Source organism: Tenrec ecaudatus, chromosome 16 (genome assembly GCF_050624435.1).
Source record: "Tenrec ecaudatus isolate mTenEca1 chromosome 16, mTenEca1.hap1, whole genome shotgun sequence".
Classification (NCBI taxonomy): domain Eukaryota; kingdom Metazoa; phylum Chordata; class Mammalia; order Afrosoricida; family Tenrecidae; genus Tenrec; species Tenrec ecaudatus.
Window position 1 is genome coordinate 5580635 of NC_134545.1, and position 20887 is coordinate 5601521.

Sequence of the window (20887 nt, forward strand, 5' to 3'; positions counted from 1 at the left end):
GGGACTAGCCTGAGACCTGGGAAATGGCCCCTGTGGCCTGTCCCTTCACCCATTACTGTGGCAACCAGCTCCCAAGCGTCCTGAGGACCCAGTGCATGTTGCGGGCCCCCAGAGGGCCTGTCCTCCCTCCCCTGCCCCTGGTGTCTAGACGTTGGGGTTGCTGGCTAGGTCACTCATCCCTTCACCCTCCCTGGGTGGGTTGGGGGAACTCTGCCTAGGGCTGGAGGGACACTCTGAGGCGGCAGCTGGTCTGGAGGGGGGCCATAGGCCAGAAGGCCCCCGCTGGCGGCACAGGGGGTGGGGGAACACCGGGTTGTGTTGGCCGGTTGCCGGAAAGACGTGCTGCTATAACATCTCTTATCTGCAATTAGCTCGTTTGCCGCAGGTATTCGGGGCGGCATTTTCAGCCTCATATTTGCCAGACTGAACGTTCGCCTCCGGAACTGCCTCTTCCGCTCGCTGGTGTCCCAGGAGACCAGCTTCTTTGATGAGAATCGCACAGGTGGGTCCCTGGGCGGACCTGGGGACGGGGGACAAGTCCACAGCAATCCTTCAGACTGGGCCGACCCCCCTGAGCCCTGAGAGCTGGCCTGTGGGCTGAGGTTCCAGCTGAGCTGGAGCCATTGCAGGACCCCAGCCAGGCCGCCCAGAGATCCCTGTGAGGTCCAAGGCACCCCCGCCCACCCCCGACCCTCAGGGAACCACAAGGGCCAAGACTTCCATCTTGTGGCTTCAGAGGTCCAGCTGCCCCCGGTAAGGCCAGACCAGGCTGCAGACAGATCGTATCCTGGCTCTGGGAACGGTGGGCCAGCTGGGCCTGGAGCGCACTAAGGTGCTTCCCTGAGCCCCTCCTTTCTCCTCTGTAAAACTGGAGAGGCAGAAGCAGTGCTTCCAGTGTGGTCTGTGAGCGCTCAGCGCAGGGGCTGGCCCTGGGCGTATGGTGACATTGAGAGACCAGGGGCTTCTAGGGACCAGGACCAGACCCAGCCGCCTTCTCCTCCTTGCGTCAAACAGGGCGGGATGCAGTTTTGGAGAGACACTGGCCCCACGTGATAATCACCCCCCAACCCCATCACTTTTGACATCTGTTCTTTTCCCCTCTGGAAGGAGGGGGAAGGCTGAGTCCCCCGGTGGGTGTCTCTGTTCCAGGGGACCTCATCTCCCGCCTCACCTCGGACACCACCATGGTCAGCGACCTGGTCTCCCAGAACATCAACATCTTCCTGCGCAACACAGTCAAGGTCACAGGTGTGGTGGCCTTCATGTTCAGCCTCTCCTGGCAGCTCTCACTGGTCACCTTCATGGGTTTCCCCATCATCATGATGGTATCCGACATCTACGGCAAGTACTACAAGGTAGGCCTGAGGGGCTCCCCCTTCTCCCCAAGGGAAGTAGGGGCTCTGAGGGAAGAGGGGCGGGGCTCAGGAGGACTTGCCGGGGGCTCTCACTCACGTGCTGACTGCTGCCTGAGTAGCTGCTCAGTCCCAAAGGAGTCCCGGGTGCACTGTGGGTCATGTTGGGCTGCTGACCTTCAGGTCGGCAGTTCAAACCCACCAGCCGCTCTGTGGGAGACAAATGAGGCTCTCTGCTCTTGTAAAAAGTTCCCGATCTGGAAGCCCCCAGCGGGGCTGTTGTGAGTCTGATTTGGCTCAGCAGAAGTGCGTTTGGTGCGGGGTTCTGTCCCAGACACTGGGTCTGTCCGTGAGACAGACAAGGACCCTGTCCTCATCCTGGCTGGGGTCAAGGACACCAAATAGCAGCAGCCAGGACATGACAGCTGGGCCTGGTGGCTGCAGTCCACACCTTCCCACCAACACTGAATTCATGCGAGCCCTTGAACAACCAAACCAAACCAAACCAAACCCGGCCTTTGAGTCTCACTCCTGGCGACCCAGTTGGACAGAACAGAACAGAACTGCTCCCTGAGGGTTCTAAGACTGTGGATCTCTTGGGAACAGGCAGGCTCCTCTTTCTCCCTCAGAGCATCTCTTAGGTCTGAACCCCCAGCCTCATGTGAGCAACCCCAGGCCTGCCTTACTGCAGCATGAGGGCCCTTTGGTGAGGCCATTAGGACTGATATTTAGATGTTGTGTCATGTGGGAAGAAAACAGTGGTTGGACTTTAATCCGCCCCCATGCCTGAGAGCTAGGCCTCCTTTTCACCCCTTTGCCTCCCAGGTAGGCGGGTGCCCTAAGCCTGAGGGAACCAGGCGGGTCTAGACAGGCAGGTTGGTGGCCCTTTGGCAGAGACCCAGCCCTCCGGGGCGGGCAGGTGGAGGCCTGGTAAGCAGGAGGCCATGGCAGGAGATTTGTTCTTGGTGGGGGCAGCAGTATGTCAGTGTTCCGGCTCCTCCTGGTTCCTGGGACTGTCACCTGCCCTTGTCCCAGGAGGAATCAACTCCCGTATCCACTGCCATTCCGGAGCGCCTTCTCCGCAGCCCTCCAGCGCTGTGGTTTTCCTCATGGAGTGAGAAACAAGTCAATACATACCTGGGAGTCAGAGCCAATTTCCGGTCTTCTCCCCTGCCCTACCCTTCCTGCCAAGCCCCAGGCTGAGGACAGAGAGCCAGGTCTCACCCACCTCAGATCTTACTTCCCGTCTCCAGCAGGTGGGGTCCTGAGGAAGTCCTGTGGGTGTCCTCCCGCCTGCGCCCCGAGGGACGGAGCCGCACGCACTGTCCACGTGAAACGTGACTCAGGGCACAGCCACGGCACTGCCGGATGCCTGATGCGGGCCTCTCAGGGCCTGCATGAGACACGGGGTCCCAGGGCATGCCTGGGTGAGCCCCATCTGTCTGCAGGTGGCCCTCCTGGATGACACAGCCCGAGTGTACTGACCATCCTGGCTCTGCCCAGGGCCCCGGCAGCCTGGTGGGGTATATACACCCTGGGGCTCATTTCCCATCCTAGTTCCTCGCCCATTGCACACCCTGACTTTAGTCACCATGTCTGGAATCTCCTCCAGGCCAGCCCTCGGGGACTCTCCTATAGTGTAGGTAGTCTGGTGGTAGGAGCGGTTCTCAACCTGTGGGGCACGACCCCATTGGGGGTCAAATGACCCTTTCATAGGGGTCACCTAACATCATTGGAAAACACATATTTACGATGGTCTTAGGAACTGAAACACCGCTCCTTTATCCGTCTTCAGGCAGGTCTGCCCACACCCAGCTACACCCACATACAAGTACCCGGCGTGAAGACTGTTACCTGTGCTGCACCATACTTCAAGACAACATGTCATTGAGTTGTCATTAGAAATAAATATTTCACAATATAGAATTACATATTGTTTTTGTGATGAATCACTGTGCTTTCATGATGTTCAATTTGTAACAATGAAAATACTTCCTGCCTATCAGATATTTACACGACGATCCATAACAGTATCAAAATGGCAGTGATGAAGTAGCAGTGAACATAATTTTATGGTTGGGGGTTCACCACCACATGCGGAATGGTATGAAAGGGTTGCGGCATTAGGGAGGTAGAGAACCCTTGCCCTAGAATGTGGGACTCCTCACACTGGGTGCATCCTGGACCCCGCACAGGGCCTGCCTGCTGTGAACGAGCACAGGCTCGTATGGAGACTCCTCTTTGGAGAGGATGGCTCTGAGCACCAGCGGTGGCCGTCACCCCCGCCAGGGCCCCCCACCTCGGGAAGCAGTGTCTGAGTCTACAAAATCTGCTAGAGGAAATGGGGTGACAAAGGCAGCGGGGTCTCATCGTTCAGTCCCTGGGACCCTGCTTGTGCTGCTGGTGCTGATGACGTGGCCAGGAGCCCGGAGAGGCCTGGGAACTCGTGACACTGGCAAGGCTGCCTGTCCTGAAGTCCCCCCCACCCCCACCCCTCGCCCCTAGAGGCTGTCCAAAGAGGTCCAGAGCGCCCTGGCGCGGGCCAGCAGCACGGCCGAGGAGACCATCAGTGCCATGAAGACCGTGCGCAGCTTCGCCAACGAGGAGGAGGAGGCGGAGGTGTACTCGCGGAAGCTGCAGCAGGTGTACAAGCTCAACCGGAAGGAAGCAGCTGCCTACACCTACTACGTCTGGGGCAGCGGGGTATGTGCCCCAGCCTGGGCAGGACATCATGAAGGGGGACCCCTAAGTCGGGGACATGGGCCCGGGTTCCAGTGTGGGGACCTTGAATGGGGGGCAGGGGCTGGGACCTTGCGTGGTTTTGCTGAGCTGTCTGTCCTGACCCACAGTGGGCCCAGCTCCCTGTTCATTCGCATGTACTCTTCCCTGATGAGAACGAATGCCCACGTGGGAGGAGCTTTCTCCCAGCCAAGCAGGCAAGGTGGGGGGTCAGCTTTACCCCATGTCACAGCCACACACACCACCTACCCCCTCCCCCGGTACCACACATGTACCATACACCACACCATGCGTGTCCCAAACACACCACACACATACACACACACACACACAGGCTGACTCCTGGCAGTGAGTCTCGGCCCCTCATTGACAGCAGAAGGTCCCCCAAGTGTCGCAGTCTTGAGGGGGGATGCTGGACAAGCTGGGGCAGGGGTAGGAGTAGGAATAGGTATGGAGTTTAGGGGAGAGAGTTCTGCATGGGACCCAGGGCCCTGTGATCTCTGGGTGCCCCCCGGGGCAGGCTACCTGTGCCCCCTGCCCAGCCAAGGAGGAGAATGGCTGGACGCCTCACAGCCTGTCCCGGAAGCCAGTGCCCAGGGAGGCTACTAGAGTCTGGTTCTGATCCCAGCATTAGAGTCTGGTTCTGATCCCTGCATCGGCAGGGATTGTGGGGGTGGGAGTGTGCTAGGAGCAGAGGGGCCCACGGGGGCCCCAGGCAAGCCACCATGGGTCCCGGGACTCTGTGCCTCTCCCAGGTGCACTGCCACTTGAGGGGGTGGGGGACACGTAAGCCCAAGACAGCCCCTCCCTCATCATCCCACTCTGCTGTGTGGGCTTAGAGGGACCTCACGACCTCTCTGAGCCTTGCATTCTGCCCAGCCCTGGGAAAGGGATTACCAGCTCCTGCTTGGCTGAGGGAGGGAGCTGGGGGTGGCGGGGCGTGGGCCAGAGACTAACAAGGGACACCTTGTTCTCCAGCCAGGTCCTCAGCCTGTTCCAGCTGGTCGCCCCCCGCCCCCCCTCAGGAAGATGCTCCTGGGGTGGGGGAGGGGCAGCGAGTGGCTGACAGTTGCCCGGAGGGCATCCCCGCTGCGTTTCGACAGGGGGTTTGAGTTCGTGACCCTACTGCCCTTTCCTTCTGCCCCAGTTGACGCTGCTGGTGGTACAGGTCAGCATTCTCTACTACGGGGGCCACCTGGTCATCTCGGGGCAGATGACCAGCGGAAACCTCATCTCCTTCATCATCTACGAATTCGTCCTGGGGGACTGCATGGAGGTGAGGGGGCCGGGGGGGCGGGGAGGCCGGGAGGTGGGGTGTTTCTCTCTCAAGCCGGGAGGGAAAGGAGCAGCCCTCACCCTGAGACAGACCCATTGCCTTCTAGTGGGTGCCCGCTCCTCGTGACCCCTGGGGCATGGCAGGACTGATCCCACAGGGTTTACATCCAAGGCTGTACTTGCTTTTTAATTTTTTCATTAAAAGATCCTTTTACTGGGGACTCTTACAACTCATTACAATCCATACATCGATTGCATCGGGCATGTTTGTACATATGTTGCCTTCATTCATTCTCTTTTAGACATTTACTTCCTATTGAGCCCTTGGGATCAGTTCCTCTCCTGCCTCCCTCTTGTCATAACCCCTCATCATAATAAGTGATAGATTATATATTATTATTTTCATATCTCACACTGACTGCTGTCTCCCTTCCCCCATGTTTTCTGTTGTTCCTCCCACGGCAGAGGGCTATATGGTTAAGTGTCAATCATTGCAATTGGTTCCCCCTTTCTCCATTCCTCTCCCCCACTAATTTTTTTTTAACTGAAGTTGACTGTCCCATCTTTCTCCCCAGGAGTGGCTGGTAGCTCTAAACCTCCAACCTGCCACCAGGCACTCTACCCCTGGCCCACAGGGGTCACAAGCACACATCCCCACCCCACCCCCAGCTGCAAGGTGGATTCCTCCTCGTGCAGGGGCGATCTGATACTGAGGCTTCCCAGGCGGGGGGGGGGGGGCCTTACTGAAGCAGACGGAGGGCTCCCTCAGGAGGCACCCCTGAGCTCTGGAGGGGGCTGCGTGCCGGTCACATTCCCGTGTCTCAGAAAAGAAGCCCAGAGGCTCAGGGTGGCCCGACTGGCCGATGATATCCCGTAGGGGGCACGGGCCCCCGGCAGACGTGCCCAACTATCGACTTCCAGTGACCGTGAGGCAGGGTTTTTCGGGGTGGAAAGCTTTCTGGGAGCAGGTTGCCAGCAGTGTCCCCCCCCCCGAGATGCTGCTGGGGGGTGGGTTCAAACCAACACCCTTGCCGGTCAGGTTGAGGACTGTGCAGCTGTGCCACCACACTCCTGTGCGGAACAAGTAGCCCATGGGCAGGAACAACGGGGCGGGGGCGGGGGCGGGCTGTAGTTTTCAACGCTGCTGCCCTTCTCTCCCTCAAAACCAAGCTGGTGGCCACCGAGTGGCTTCCTGTCCCCCGACCCTGCAGGACACAGGAGACCTGCCCCTGTGGGCTTCCAGGGCGCCGCAGTCTGGACGGGAGCAGATACCACGTCTCTCTCCTAGTGTTTGCCTTGGGGACCCCTCTCCTGAAAGCAGAGGCTGAGGTGGAAGTTGGGGTTGGGTGCATATGGTTGGTTGAGAGGTGACCCCAGTCCACGTGGGTAGGGGAGTGAGGATGAGATAAGACGGGGTCAACAGGGGTGTGCTGCGGAGCCTGCCCCCTCTGTGAGTAACTCAAACTCAGGCCCACCCCACCTGCCTGCCATGCTCCCCGCCCCCCCCCCCAAGGAAAGCCCCTCAGACAGGAACACTGCCCCAAGGGTTTCTTTCCTCTAAAAAATGTCTTCTTGCAACTTGGGTAAAGGCTTACAGGGCGGGTTTCAGCAACTTCATACACTCGGATTGGGCTCATCCCGGCAGCCCCTCAGGGCACCTCCGTTTCCACTCCGCTTTCTCCCACCACGGTTTCCTGTCTTTGCTCCCGACCTCTGAACTGTGACGCTGGGTGGCTACTGTCCTTTTGATCTCCCACGGTTGATTTTCTGGGGAGGTTGTGGGTTTTTTTTTCAAGAGTGGGTTCAGTTCCAGACCTGCAGGTATCGTTTGTCTTGTAACCCCCAGAGGGTTTCCGAGGTTGCCACCCCCACAGAGGGCATCTCAGGTTGCTTATTAGGTTGCTGACCACCAGGCCGGCACTTGGACCCCACCAGCCGGCCCTCCCCAGAAAGAGGAGGCTTTCTGCTCCCATAAAGACTTCCAGCCCCGGGAACCCACAGGGCCAGCTGGTCTGTGCCATGTGAGGTCACTGTGAGCCGGAATCCACTTGATGGCCTTCCCGTGTGAGAGATGGGCACAGTGGGCAAGCCTGCTCTCAGCCACTAACTGGAAAGGATGGCAGTTCAAATCCACCGGCCGCTTGCAGGGAGGAAGGGGAGGCTGCCCACTTCCGTAAGTTTGCAGCCTCACAAAGCCCCGGGCAGTTCCAGTCTGTCCGGTGAGGCCGCCGTGAAGAGTCACAGTCAACAGCAGTCAATGTGTCTCAAAGCGTGTACTGACTCTGTCCCCAGGTCACCAGTACAGGCCTCGGTGCCACCAGGGCCTGGGTGCAAATCCTGCCTTGGCTGCTGTCCAGCTGTACGGGGCAGGTCACTTGAGCTTTCCGTACCTCCGTGTCCTCGTCAGTCACGAGACAGTGATGATGACGAGACCCCTCTCTCCTAGCACACAAACCAGGTGCCATCATGTCGCCAGCGGCTGTCAGGCGGTGCTGGTGTCTTGGAGCTGTTCTGGAACCTGTGAGGCCCCTGTGAGTCGGGAGCCACTGAATGGCCGTGCCATGAGAGATGGGCTACAAGGTGCAAGCATTCTGCCGGTGTCTTGGAAGCTGCCCTTCCTCCCGGGGCAGCTCTGGGTAGCCTCAAACCTCCAGCCCTCTGCTTGGCAGCCGGGCGCCAGCCAGGGTCCCCTCACAGCATGTATCAAGCCAGCCAGTGTCCTATTTCAACAGGCTGTATTTTTAACACAAGGAGGTCACATTTCTTTATGGATGACATCAGTTTAGACTTGACCTTAAGATTGGGCTTAAAAAGTGCCGGGGCAGCTGAAAGGCCGGAGCTCCAGCACTGCTCTCTGCTCCCAGTGCCTCCGTGGAGCCTGGTGCCTCCCTTGCTGGGTGGACACAGAGTTAGCACCCTGGACCCTGGACACCCGGGTTCGCAGGCTGCCCTGACAAAGGTCAGTACTTGTGACTGCGTGCACGTAGCACAATCAAACCACACTCGCGTAGAACTGCCCCTGCGCGTTTCCATGGCTGCATATCTTTACCGGAAGAGAAAGCCTCTCCTTTCTCCCGAGGAGTGGCTGATGGGTTTGAATCGCCGACCTCACAGCTAGCAGCACAAGACACAACCCACTGGGGCTCCAGGGCTTGTGTACAAAGCATCCACCCATTCAGCGCGTCTACCTGTACGGGTCAGGGGCATGGAATACATTCTCACTCCCCCTTTCAAAGTTGTTCCTCCCTCATTAACATGAGCTCACTGCCCCCCCCCCCAATCCCCACAGCCTCTCATCAATTTCATTACACCGGACAGATTGTACAAAGACAGCATGTTCAAGGCTGACCTAGTTGAACTAAACTTCTTCAGGAATGTTGAGTTTTAAGAAGCCCTTTGGGGCCCCCTTTTGATTTGAGGGGTAGAGAGGATCTTGGGGTGACCAGTCTGCAGGCTCATCTAGAAAGTCTGGCTTCTCTTTTGGAAGGGGCATGTCAGCAGACCCCCCGTAGCCAGGCCTCCCCCAGAACCGCTGCTCCTACCTTGCTCTCTCTACTCCCCGCAAGGCTGCCACCATCTCTCCAGCCCCATGGGTGGGCCCTAGCACAGGGGTGCCCTTGGGACAGGGCATTTGTCTCCCTCCCACCCGCAGTCGGTGGGCTCTGTCTACAGTGGCCTGATGCAAGGCGTGGGCGCCGCCGAGAAGGTGTTCGAGTTCATTGACCGGCAGCCGACCATGGTGCATGATGGGAAGCTGGCCCCTGACCACCTGGAGGGCCGGGTGGACTTTGAGAACGTGACCTTCACCTACCGCACTCGACCCCACACCCAGGTCCTGCAGGTAAGAGGGCAACCTGGGGCTGGCCTTAGCTATCTTGGGATCTGTAAGTTCTGACTCCCCCCCCCACTCCTCGAGTTGGGGAAAACGGGAAAACCAAACCGACTGCCAGCAAAGTCCATTCCGACTCCCGGCTGCCCTGAGGATGGCATAGGGGCACCCCATCAGGTTCCTGGGACGGAATCTGGAAGGAAGCCTCATCTTTCTCCTGGGGAGTGACTGAGAGGTTAGATCCCCCGACCCTGCAGTTAGCCGGCGTTTAACCCACTGCACCCTGTTGGATTGTTAACAGAGTGGCTTCAGATCTTAAGCAATAGAAATAAAATGGACCGAGGGGGTGGGAGTGTTAGCAGTTCCAGAGGGCTTCTTGGAGGAGGTGACTTTTAAGCTGGGTGCCGAAAGAGAAGAGGGGCCCAGGAGGGGCTCTGCAAAAAGAATGCCCCATTCAGGGGCAACAAGCACGAAGGGACTGCTGTATTCCAGGGTGCTCACAAAAGGGACCATGTGGGGGAGCAGGGGACGGGCTGGGCAGAGGTCATAACCTCCTGTCCAGGGGACCCGAGCCCTTGACCCTCACCCCTTACATGCGCCTGTGTGTTCTTGCAGAATGTCTCCTTCAGCCTGACCCCAGGCAAGGTGACGGCCCTGGTGGGACCCTCGGGAAGCGGGAAGAGCTCCTGTGTCAACATCTTAGAGAATTTCTACCCGCTGGACGGGGGCCGCGTGCTGCTGGACGGGAAGCCCATCAGTGCTTATGACCACAAGTACCTGCACAGGGTGGTAGGTAGCCGGCCGGCCGCCCTGCTCCACAGACAAGCACTCCAGAGTCAGGGACACCCCCGAGAACGGGCACCGACGTCACACTGCCTAGGTCACACCCCCAGCCCACCCACCTGTGGCTAGTCTCTTTCCACGGAGGCACCGTCTCACCTCTTTTTGTACAGACTGTGTGTGTGGTAAAATACTCATAACACACTCACCGTATGGTGTGGCCATCCCCACTATCTCGTTCCAGAACTTTCTCCTCACCTAGAAGAAAACCTCAGTAGCCATCCCTCTTCCCCTCGACCCCTGATAACCTTGGATCTAGCCTCACTCCCTGCATTTGCCGCCAGAGGGCTGTCCACACAGGTTGCTGACCCCACCCTAACAAGTTCTCATTCAGCAGGTCTGGGGGTAGCGGGGCGGAGGGAGTGGCAAGACTAACCAGCCCACGGGGGTGCTCGGTTTTTAAGGAACCCCTACCCCGTCCTCCCCAGGCCCTCTAACACCACACACACACACACACACCACACCACCCCCACCACCCCCCTTTCTGGTATTCTCTGCTGAGCATGTTCTAGAAAAGAAAAACCAAACCCACCACTGAAGCACCTGCCGTCAATTCTGGCCCCTAAGAAAAGGAATGGAGTTTCCCCGACTTTTTCCCGGAGCAGAGAAGTCTAGAAAGTAGTGGATGGTGTAGAAGTGTTTGCAATATCATACTACCTTTTATAAAGATTTAGATTTGCGCTTTACCGAATGATCTTAACCCTGTACATATTTTTAAGACTCTGAATGGTTCACTAGTTGTTGGAACGTAGAGGTTCATAGAGGCTTTAAAGGGGACTGTTTTTAATGAATGCCTTTCACATATGTTAGTGTTTTTTTGTTTTCCGTCCTCATACTGAACTCTGTAGAGTTCAATATCTCTTCTTCTTTCCTTTGGGCCCTCCCTTGCTTTTCCCCCTCCCTCCTCTCCTCCCTCCCTCCCTCCCTCCCTCCTTCCTTCCTTCCCCTTGACCCAAGTAAGCCCTCTAGTGAGCGGCTTCCCCGCCCACCCCTGGTAGCCGTCAGAGAAGGTTTCTTTTCGTGTGAAAACCTTTTCTCGCAGTCCCATAATGCAGCGGTCCTCTCGTGAGTGACTTCTTTCACTCAGCATCACGTGCTCCGGGGTCACCCACAGCACGAGGTCTTTCAGACTCCTCACTGTTCCTGAAAGTTGCGCTGGATTTCACTGGGTGTTTGGGCAAAGGGCTCTCATCTTCTCGCTCTCGTGAGCAGCACTGTGATGGCCAGGGGTGAGTGGTTGTGGCTTTGGTCTCTCTGGCTGGCAGAATCATCCTCCATTGGGCGGCTCTACCACCGTTTGCTTAGCCAGCCGTTTGTCCGCTGGTGGACGAGGGGGTTGTTTGGCTTTTAGGGCTTTGTGATCACTGGCACTGTGAGTCCAGGTTGACTAGAGAAACACATCCAGGGAGAGTCATATGTCTGTAAGAGAGAGCTTCATATAAAGAGTAGTTGTATATTAGGAAAACATCCAGCCCCATCCAGATCAAGTCCATAAGTCTGATATGAACCCACATGTTTGGATACCAGTCTGTAAATTCCTCTTCTGACCCACGCAATACATGCAATGACGCCAAGCGCAGGAGGATCACAGGCTAGTGGGTGGAAAGTCTTGTGGATCCAGTGGTGGTGGTGGTGGAAGCACCTTAGCACTGGTGTGGGTCTCCACGTGGCTTCTCCAGCTCCCAGGTTCTGACTGCCATCCATAGAGCCCCATGTAGCTTGTCCACAGGAATATCTCACAGGGAGAGGAAGCAGAGAGAGAGAGTGTGTCCTGCCTCCCATGAGGAAGACAGGCGTTCCCTGAATCCTCAGGAGAAGGCCACTCCCACACAGAGGCCTCATTGGCTATGACCTGATTGACAGGCTAGACTCCACCCCTTTGCTGAGGCTGACAGGAGATGGTGTCTCTGCCACAGGCACGCAAGTGTTTGTCTGAGCTCCCACTTTACCTCGCTTTTACCTTCATGCTCGTTTCCTTTAGCTTGGCCACCGCTGTGTGCACCTCCAAACTGTACCTCCATGTGTGACCTGCTTTGGGGTTGTGTGGGGCGGGAAGAGAAAGGGTCTTTTGTCTTCCACTCAGCTTTCTTCGTGAGAGTGGCCAGGCTCACGCTGTGCATATCATTCACGCATCTTCACTGCCAGATGGCCTCCTGCCACGCAGACGCCTCCCCATCAGCCTGCTTTTGATGGAGCCGACTTGGTTCCTGCTTCAGCCATTACTGACATAGCTGCTGTGGAAATTCTTCCTTTTTTAAAGAGGATAGCATAGTGGTTTATATTATGTGGTGTTTAAAAGATTTTTTCCAACTAGAAAACAAACAAAAATTTTCCCAACTATTACTGATTAAAAATATGTACACACCTACTTTTAAGCCCACTTAAAAGCACTCTTATTTGTATGATTCTAAAAGTTATCGCACAAGATCTTTACATTAAGGATGGGGTGTGTGTGGGACCTTTCCATTCAAATCAAAGCCTGATATGTTACATACATGTTTTCCTTTGTGCTTTATTTTAAATACATTCATTTCTTAAACAATGCTCTTTCTTGTTTTCCCAATCTGGTGGCAAAATACCAGCACAAACTTCCCATTGAACAAAGTGTACCACAGACGTACACGCACTTTCCCATCTGAAGTGGCGCTTCAGCTGCCGTTGCTTTAGACGTCTCAACCTACCTTCAGTGACCAAGAATTGGTGGTTCCCCCTTATGAGCAGAGACACAAGCTCCTGGAGCATCATCGACATCACTCCTTCTGCTGCGGCGGTTCCTGTCTGCGTCTCTTGGCGTGTGCGCACAGGGACAGCCCCCCCCCCACGCACCCCGACCCCCTAGGTTCCTCCTTCGAGAAGGGCAGCTCAGGAACAGGGGCTGTGTGACCGCCGCCACAGCCTTTGTCCAGGGTGCTGGCTCCACACCAGTCACGGGCCAGCACCCCCACTGTCCCACCTTGTCAACACTTACTCTTGTCCCGTCTGGAATCCTCATAAATTGGCCAGTGTGGAGCGTAGCCCAGTAGGGCTTTAAGTGACATTTCTCTCATGGCTGAAGATATTAATCCCCGCAGATGCCAATACATTCTCAAAGTCGCCACAGTTACTTGTCAGGTTGTCTGAAGACTTGGGCGCCAGCGTCTCATGGACCAATGTAGTCCACTGGCCTGTTGTTGGGCTTCAAGCTTACGTCTTGATACCTTGTTTGGCGGGTACCCTTGGGCCTTACAAGCTTCCCTTCATCCAAGATACAAGTATCGATGTCTTCTGTCTGGACCAACAGAGATCAAAGGAAACCCCCCAAATCAGACAAAGGACCATTTGTCTCCAGGAGCCTCCTGAGATCAGAAGAAGTAGATGGTGCCCAGCTACCTCTTGCGACTGTTCTGATGGGGGACACACTAGCTGGACCCTGACAGAAACAGTGGAAAGTGTGGAAAGCCATGAAAAGACTTGACATTCTTTTTTTAAAAAATCTAGTCTCATTGAATCCATGAGCCTGGAGGAATCCTCAAAACTCTTGATACTCTTTAGACCCCGAGATACTTTCAACCTGAAAGTAAAACGATCCCTCGAAGTCGCCTTTAAACAAAATAGCTGGTGCACTCCAGAGTCAAGAATGCCACCCTTGAAGTACTGCCTCCTTCCGTGGTCACTTCCATGGGACCAGTCTCACACCTGGGTGAGGAGGGCAAGAGGCAGGGAGATAAAAGGAGGGCAGGTGCACGAGAGCAGAGTGTGTAGATCAGTAAATATGACGGACACAATGCAAAGATTGGAACCAGCACCGCAAGCACCGCGTTACCGAGGGGGAGTTAGCGTTGTTTTGTCTGGTGGCTATCCGTCTTTCTGTCATGAGGAGCCCTGGAAGTGCTGCAAGCTCAGCACTGCACTGCCAACCTCAGCACCAGCAGTTCAAACCCACGAGGAGCTCCAGGGGAGAAAGACGAGGCCGCCAGCCCTGGGAAGATTTAGCATCTTAGCAACCTCAGGGGGAGTCTGACTTTGCACCCGGCCCCGGCAAGTCAGAGTCCACAGATGGCAGCGGGCATTCCCCCCTCAGGGGAGCAGGTGTTTGCTGTGTGTGTTTTCACCACAAATACAGTGAAAGAAAAGATGGAGAGCCCTGTTTCAGGTACATCAGGCCATTGACAGATAACCTTTATGGATGATGTCCTTTATTTCTCCTTCATGTAAATCAATACTTCTTATCTCCAAAGAGTAAAACATCACAATCTGACTGTGCTCCCATTCTGAGGGGTGGATTTTATTATCCGGCAGTCCACCTTCCCTCTGCCTTGCCCTGCACATGTCACCCCACGGAGCTAGCGGCGTGAGCAGCTGATTCAATATCCCTCCCCACTCCTGGTCCACCTAGAAATATACTGGTGACGTGAAGGCAGCCACATGGAGACGTGTTTTAAACCCAAACAGAACCCTGCCACCGTGTGTGTATGCACACCCCTCCATACCTCGATCTCATGAACTTCAGTGCAGTTATTTCACCCACCCCCAAGTTATGGGCAGCTAGCTTATTTCTGAAAACAAAATACTTGGTGGTGTTCAATTATTTATTTATGCTATGTACAGAGCCCATTGACATCCTCCATGCATTTTTCCTTTCTTGCGGTCAAGCCCCGTTTCTAGAAGGGGGTTCCGGGCCTGCAGGACCTGTGAGCCTTCACAGGAGTGCAGGCAGGCGCTGCGTGGGGGCGGGGGTGGGTGGAGGCCGGCTGTGGCCACAGGGCCGGGAGCCAACTTCCTGGTCTGCAGAGGCAGAGGCTCCGGCTCACAGCCAGGCCTTTGTTGTTGGAGGGAGGCCAGCCAGGAACTTAGCAGCTGGGCAGGCTGGCCTCCCAGGCCCTGATCAGACCCACCCCGGGGAGGCAGCCTGACTGGCGCTAACGGAGGGTCCTGGTGACAGCCAGCTGGCCGCTGATCCCCACCCCACCTGTGTCCACCCTCCTCCCCACAGATCTCAAAGTGCCCCACCCCCTCATACCCACCTCCTTCCCACAGATTTCCTGGGTGCCCTCCCCCTCCTCACTGATGCCCTGAGTCATCCCCTCATGCCCACCTGCCTCTCCATCCTCCCCATGGACCTCCTCAATGCCTCCCCTCATGCCTCCCTTCCCCCTCACAGGTCCGAGCTCAGAGTGCCCCCCCTGCCCCCTCCTCCCCTATGGATGACCCTCCCACCCCTCACGCCCCCCCTCCTCCCCACAGATCTCCCTGGTGAGCCAGGAGCCTGTGCTCTTTGCCCGCTCCATCACCGACAACATCGCCTACGGGCTGCCCGCAGTGCCCTTCGAGATGGTGGTGGAGGCAGCGCAGAAGGCCAACGCCCACGGCTTCATCCTGGAGCTGCACGACGGCTACGGCACAGGTGCGCCGGGACCCCCCACCCCCCCACCGCGGAGCATATCGTTTCCGTTTCTTTAATGCCGGATCCGTTAAGAAAAAGGTGGACTCAGAGCAGAAGAGACCAGGAAAGTGTCAGGCCGACTACAAAGACATCCTGAAGTTTGACTCCGGGCAGCCTGGGCTCTTCCTCTAACTAACTAACTCACTCACTCACTCACACACACACCACCCCCACCCCACAGTCAGTAAGCCGGCAAACACACAGTTTGGGGTCCCCGGCCCTGGTAAGGTGACATTGGCCCTCGACTGTAGTCCGTGAGGTGTGCGATGCGTGATGGAAAAGTTGGAAGTCTCTTGAGAAGAATCGGAATGGGACATGAGACAGGCAGTGTGCTCTTGCTGTTAGGAAAATGGTGCCCCCAGGCCAGAGCGCCCTTCCTGAGCTCGCAGTAACCTGACCCGCTAGGCTGAGGCGTGCCTGGGAGGACCTGGGAATATTTACAAAAAAAAAAAAAAAAAGATCATTACTGTGTGCTCTGATACATTCTCTGACCTTGTTAGCTCAAAAGTCCCAAACCCCCCAACAAACCCACTGCCATCAGATCCATTCTGGCTCCGAGCGACGCCCGCAGGAGAGAGGAGCGCTGCCCTGTTGGGTCCCCGAGGCTGTACATCTAGGAAGCAGTCGGCCACGTCCTTCTGCTGAGTGCAACCCACTGGCCTCATACTGGCCTCGTGGTCAGCAGTGAAGTGCTTTGAGCCCTACGCCACCACAGAGAAAAAGCCAGCCCAACTCACAGCCAGAGTCGACCCTGTAGGACAGAAGCAGACAACCATATCTTTCTCTCTCGGAGTGGCGAGTGGCTTCAAACCACTGATCACCTGTTTAGCAGCTGAGTGCTTCACGCACTGTGCCACCAGAGTTCCAGAGTAGAAAGTCAGGCTCTTGAAACAAGCGCTGCTCAGTGGCCCCCAAAGAAAAAAAATGTCATCCTTTCCCTGGCTCTCACTGAAACCTCTTCCATCTGTGGTTTACGTATCCTCCTGCAGTCCCTTCACGCAGCTATGTGCACATGTTCACCCCCTGCCGCCCCTCCCCTTGACCGGAGCCCCGGTGGTGGAGTGCTTACACTCCGGGCTGCTAACCCCAGGGTCAGTCGTTCGAACCCACCAGCCTCTTCAAAGGAGCAAACTCCCTTAAAGAGCTTCAGTCTTGGAAACCCCCAGGGGCAGCTCTGTCCCTGTACCAGAGGGCTGCCGTCCGTCAGAACTGACTCCACATGGGGAGCTTGGTTTCTGAGTTTTGCCCTTTTACGGGAGGAGCAAGGAGCCCCTCGTTTACACGGTGCAATACTGGTCTTTATAAAAGCCAACCTAACTCAGGAAGCTGGTGGTCTTGGTCTATTCAGACATGGGTTGCATCCCTGATCCTTGGCATCTGGGTTCTGTGAGCATGTATCTCATTGATGGCCCCACCCCACCCCCCGGCTCCCTAGCTCTGGGTTCTGGTAACAGACTAGGAGCCCCCGGGGAGGGCCGTGGTTCACCGACTGGCTTGGCTGTTCACCAAATGGATGGACACTGGAGTCCACCCTGAGGGGCCTTGGAAGAGAGGCCTGGCCATCAATTCCAAACACTCGGCCTTTGGAAAGCACAGGGTGGACCCACCTGAGGTCAGCAGGGGTCAGAGTTCCCTTGGAGGCAAAGGTGTTGAGTTTGAATGGGTACCAGCCACCAGGTGAGGGTTTAGCCAAACAGCCAGGCACCAGGAGCAGGTGGCCAGGAGAAGCAGCCATCACAGTGCTCAGTCCAGGTGGATGTGCACGCAGGCTCTGCAAGCCTTGGGCATTTCCGCCTCCACCTGTGACAGCAGCAAAGGTGCAAGCCGCACCCTATCCCCCCACCCACCCCCACCTCCTGCCTCCCCAGCTTCGGCTGTGGCCACAGGAATGGGTGGGAAATGGTGTCTTGGTAAGTCTTCATCTGCCTGCCTCTTTCTGGTGGGTCCGGGGCCGCTCCGAGTCGGAATCCACTTGACAGCGGTGTGTTTGGTGTGGGTTGGGGTCCCTGGTAAGGGAGAGAGGCTGTCATTTTGTACCTTTGAGACTGGAAACCTAGTACCTTCCCCTGGTGCGGAGTGGCCGGGCGGTGGAGTCAGTGGTCTCCTAACTCCTGCCCTTCGGCTCCTGCCGACCTTGCCCCTCTGCCTCACCTGGCAGAGACTGGGGAGAAGGGCGCCCAGCTGTCTGGTGGCCAGAAGCAGCGGGTGGCCCTGGCCCGGGCTCTGGTGCGGAACCCGCCCATCCTCATCCTGGATGAAGCCACCAGCGCATTGGACTCGGAGAGCGAGTACCTGGTGAGTGTGTTTGTGTGAGGGGGGAGCCGAAGCCTGGGGACCAGAGCCCCACCCACCATATCTAGATGGGTACTGGAAGGGGCTTAGAGAGATCCAGAGGCCTCAGCCCACCCATCTGCTGGGGGTCTTCCTGGGCATGCTGGTGGGGTGGATAGAGGCACCGGTATTGCTGGGAATGAAAGGGCATAGCAGAGAGACATGGGCCTCTCAAGCCCTAAGGGGACACCCCTCTCTCCCCACCGAGGGTGGCTAAGTGAGGCTGGCTGGGTGACGCCTGTTGGTCCAGCTGTGTGTGTGGATTGATCAGTTCGTTGCGAGGTCTTGCCCGAGCCCCCGACTCCACAGAGGCCCACTGAGTCTGAGAGGTGCTAGAGTGTGTGTGGCGTGGGGTGGTCAGCGTGTGAGGCCTGGACATGTCCCCGCAGATCCAGCAGGCCATCCATGGCAACCTGCAGAAGCACACGGTGCTGGTCATCGCACACCGGCTGAGCACGGTGGAGCAGGCGCACCTCATCGTGGTGCTGGACAAGGGCCGCGTGGTACAGCAGGGCACCCACCACCAACTGCTGGCCCAGGGCGGCCTCTACGCCAAGCTGGTGCAGCGGCAGATGCTCGGGCTCGAGGCCGCCTCGGACTACATGCCAAGTCACAAGGAGCCGCCCGCCAACGGCAGCCACAAGGCCTGACCAGCCCACGGGGTGCCCGCCTGGCAGACGTGTCCTTGGCAGCCCCAGCTGCCCTCCAAACCCAGGCCTGGCCAGAGGGCCACCTGCCATATCCTGTGTATCACTGCTTCTTGCATTGTGCCCCGGTCCCCTTCCTGGTCCCAGGCCCACCAGCCCTGCTGCCATGTGTTGCCCCCTCCAGTCGGGGCACTGCAGACAGACACCGCTGCCCCCTCGGAGGACCAGCTACCTTTTTCAGCCCAGACCCGACCAGGTTTTTCTGCTTTTGCTCCACGGCCTCAGCTGGCTCGTGGGTCTCAGAAACATTTTGTTATTGGCCAGTCAACGGTGGGCAAGCTTGCTGAGATATTCAAGAAGCTTCTAGGTCAGGAGGAAATGGTACCCCGCTAATAGCCTGGGGGAATATCAGGGGAAAACCAGGCCTCTGTCATTTTCCCTTCCAGGGGGTGAGGGGAGGGACATTTGGCTTCACTGGACCCCAGCTAGGTGAGACAGACTGGCGGGCTAGGGCGCATGGGCAGGCGCCTCTCTACCAAATCGGAAGGCAGTGTCACTGTGAACCACTACAACCTTAATCTCGGGGACCCCAGCCCATACCCAGCACTGTACCCCTTGGCCCTGCCTCCCTTCCCCCGCTCCCCCGGCTGGCGGCTGCCCTCCCTGCCCGCCTGCCCACCTGCTCTGCTGTATGAGGCCCTGCGGATGATCAGGAGCCACGTCTTCTTCTGTCTGCCAATGGATGACAGAAACGCCCCCCGGGGTTGGCTTTGGGGGGGATCAAGAGCTGTCGGGAGAACCCGGTCAATAAAGTGTACTACCTCTGATTTCTGACCCCTGACCTCTGCCTGGGCTGCTACCATGCTTCCTGTCTCTTGGTTAGCCCCCCGAACGCTCCTGGTGGAGCTGAGAGAGACCCCGAGTGGCCCAGGGCCCCTCCCCAGCCTGGGAGCCCCCTGTGTGGGTCTCATGTGCCCAGGGGTCCAGTGGAGGCATTCACAAGCCTGTCACATCTGTTCGTTTGTCTGCTTCAAGCCCCAGAGCCCCTGAGCCTCCTGGGAAAACTGAGGCTGGGCAGTGGGCAGCTGGAGTTTGCCAAACTTCCTCCTCACTCCCTGCAGCCTCCTCGGCCCTGAGAAATGCCAGCCAGCAGACGCAGTCTCAGGAATGCTTGTCTGTCCTGGGTTGGGTGCCTTTTCCGCTGGGCCAGGGGCGGGCAGAGGGGGGAGCCCAGCAGCTATGGAAACGGTTGTTTTTTGGGGGGGATTCCACAGGCATCATCTTGATACATTTTCTCTGAAGGATTCAGATTCAGTGTGAAGAAACTGGAAGATGACATTGGTCAGAAAAAGGCCGGGTCAAGAAGCCACCTCGAGGAATAATTGCCTGTCGTCGCAGCAACACATCTGCGCTTTCTTCCAGGCTAGGCCCGGCTGGCCTAAGAGGATTTCCCGGGGAAACCTCGCCCCATCCATCACAGAGCCCTGATCTTGCCCTTCCCAGCTTCCTTCTGTTCCCCTCGGAAGCCCTGTGAGGTGCTTCCACCCTGTCACGTGGGGTTGGCATCAGTGTGACCGTGCCTCACAACAATGCACTGGAAACAGAAAACAAAGGAGGCCGGATGTTGACAATGGTCATTTCTGGGTGGCAGGCGCATGCGGTGGAGGTATTGTTCTGGGAGAGGAAGCACTGGACGCAGAGAAAGCAAAGCTCACCCTCCCGTGACATGTCCTCGGAGACTTCCTGGGAGAGGACAGAAGCAGCTGCCGTGGCTCCTGTTGACGGAGAACAAGCCCCACTCAACGGGGAACAGGCCAAGTCACCCAGTCAAGAACCCCGCCCCGACCGGAACGGCACTGCAGCCACCTCCACTGCTTCCTCCTCAAAACCTCCACTGGCATTCTGGAAAATTCCACAGGGAACCCGTCACCGAAACAGCCACTACTACTGAGGTAACTTATTTCTGGTCTGGTAGAAGAGCTATTATGATTTTGAAAAGTCGTACAAAAAATTGTTTAACTTTTTCATTTTGGGCTCCATGTTTAAAAAATTAAGTTGAAATCCAAATAACAAAATGAAGTCTGTTAATCATTAAAAAGAAATTAGGTATGTTTTTGGGTTTTAAAAAAAATCATTTTATTGGGGACTCGTACAACAATTCTTACTACTATCTGTACATCCATCCATTGTGTTAAGCACATATGTACATTTGTTGCCATCATCATTCTCAAAACATTTGCCTTCCACTTGAGTCCTTAATATCAGCTGCTTGCTTTCCCCCTTCCCTCCCCACTCCCCCTACCTCATGAACCCTTCATCATTCATAAATTATTATTATTTTGTCATATGTCACGCTGTCCAACATCTCCCTCTGCCCTCTTCTCTGCTGTCCATCCCCCAGGGAGGAGGCTATACATAGATTCTTGTAATCAGTTCCCCAAAGTAAGTATGA

The 20887-nt window shown here is 56.7% G+C and overlaps 1 protein-coding gene across 1 annotated transcript in view; it reads left to right on the top strand.

Moving 5' to 3' along the window:
- Nucleotides 1–19404, top strand: part of ABCB9 (ATP binding cassette subfamily B member 9) — a 33759-nt gene extending 14355 nt beyond the window's left edge. The window contains exons 4-12 of the mRNA XM_075534374.1: nt 372–502; nt 1150–1355; nt 3858–4055; nt 5239–5367; nt 9019–9207; nt 9811–9984; nt 15259–15418; nt 17616–17752; nt 18178–19404. Of these exons, the coding sequence (XP_075390489.1) occupies nt 372–502; nt 1150–1355; nt 3858–4055; nt 5239–5367; nt 9019–9207; nt 9811–9984; nt 15259–15418; nt 17616–17752; nt 18178–18438 (1585 nt within the window). The 3' untranslated portion in view covers nt 18439–19404. The remainder of the gene's footprint in view (nt 1–371; nt 503–1149; nt 1356–3857; nt 4056–5238; nt 5368–9018; nt 9208–9810; nt 9985–15258; nt 15419–17615; nt 17753–18177) is intronic.
- The last annotated feature ends 1483 nt before the right edge of the window (nt 19405–20887 follow it).